Source organism: Aptenodytes forsteri, unplaced genomic scaffold (genome assembly GCF_000699145.1).
Source record: "Aptenodytes forsteri isolate BGI_AS27 unplaced genomic scaffold, ASM69914v1 Scaffold7, whole genome shotgun sequence".
NCBI classification, from domain to species: domain Eukaryota; kingdom Metazoa; phylum Chordata; class Aves; order Sphenisciformes; family Spheniscidae; genus Aptenodytes; species Aptenodytes forsteri.
In genome coordinates, this window is record NW_008795919.1 from 1,457,750 (window position 1) to 1,458,880 (window position 1,131).

The following is a 1,131-nucleotide window of genomic DNA, read 5'->3' on the forward strand; positions in this document are numbered from 1 at the left end:
CCCCGTCCCGCGCGGACCCCCCGGGCCCCCCGGCTACCCAGGAAAGCCAGGCACGGGGAAGCCAGGAATGCACGGTCAGCCCGGGCCTGCTGGGCCCCCCGGCTTCTCAGGCATTGGGAAACCCGGCATCCCAGGACTCCCTGGAAAGGCGGGTATGAAAGGGATGCCCGGAGCCAAGGGCGAGCCCGGCATGCGAGGAGAGCAAGGGCCAAGAGGACTGCCTGGCCCCCCGGGGCTGCCGGGGCCAGCCGGCATCTCAGTCAATGGGAAGCCGGGCCCCCAGGGTGGCCCCGGTCTGCCCGGGTTTCGGGGTGAGCCTGGCCCAAAAGGAGAGCCGGGTCCCCGCGGAGAGCGAGGGATGAAGGGTGAAAATGGCGTGGGGAAGCCAGGGATACCGGGGCCCCGGGGGAACGGGGGCCCTCCCGGCCCCGCGGGACCCCCAGGGCCCATCGGCGTTGGAAAACCTGGCCTCCACGGCCTGCCAGGTGCACCAGGGGAGAAGGGCGACATGGGCCCTCCGGGCGGGCCTGGCGTTAACGGGGAGCCTGGCCCCATGGGGCCCCGGGGCCCCCCCGGCATCGACGGGATCGGAAAATGTCCCGGGTGCCGCAGGGGTGCCGGGGATACAGGGCCCCATGGGACCGAAGGGAGAGCCCGGCATCCGTGGCCTCCCTGGTTTGCCGGGCCCGACGGGCTACGGGAAACCCGGCTTGCCTGGCCTAAAAGGAGACCGCGGGCAGCCCGGGGTGCCGGGAGCCATCGGCGATAAGGGGGAACCCGGTGTTGACGGGGAGCCGGGTGAGCCGGGCCCTGCCGGCATCATCGGGCCGCCGGGCCCACCGGGGTCCATGGGCCTGCCAGGCAAGCACGGGCTGCCCGGCTCCAAAGGTGACGTGGGGCCGAGCGGGCCCCCGGGAATGCCGGGGATGCGTGGCGACCAGGGCCTGAACGGCTTCGCGGGGAAGCCGGGGGTGCCGGGAGAAAGGGGCCTGCCCGGGTCACTGGGACCCCCTGGCCCAACGGGTCCCAAAGGAGAACCGGGGTTCATCGGCCTCCCGGGGGTGCCAGGATTAACGGGTGGCCCCGGGCCAAAAGGGGACGGCGGGATCCCGGGGCAGCCGGGGCGGAGGG

General features: G+C 73.7%; 1 protein-coding gene across 1 annotated transcript in view; it reads left to right on the forward strand.

Moving 5' to 3' along the window:
* COL8A2 (collagen type VIII alpha 2 chain) overlaps positions 1-1,131 on the forward strand; it is a 2,325-nt gene that overhangs the window by 373 nt on the left and 821 nt on the right. The window contains 2 exon segments of the mRNA XM_009284739.2: positions 7-595; positions 597-1,131. The exon segment at positions 597-1,131 is cut by the window's right edge and continues 821 nt beyond it. Coding sequence (XP_009283014.2) covers positions 7-595; positions 597-1,131 — 1,124 coding nt within the window.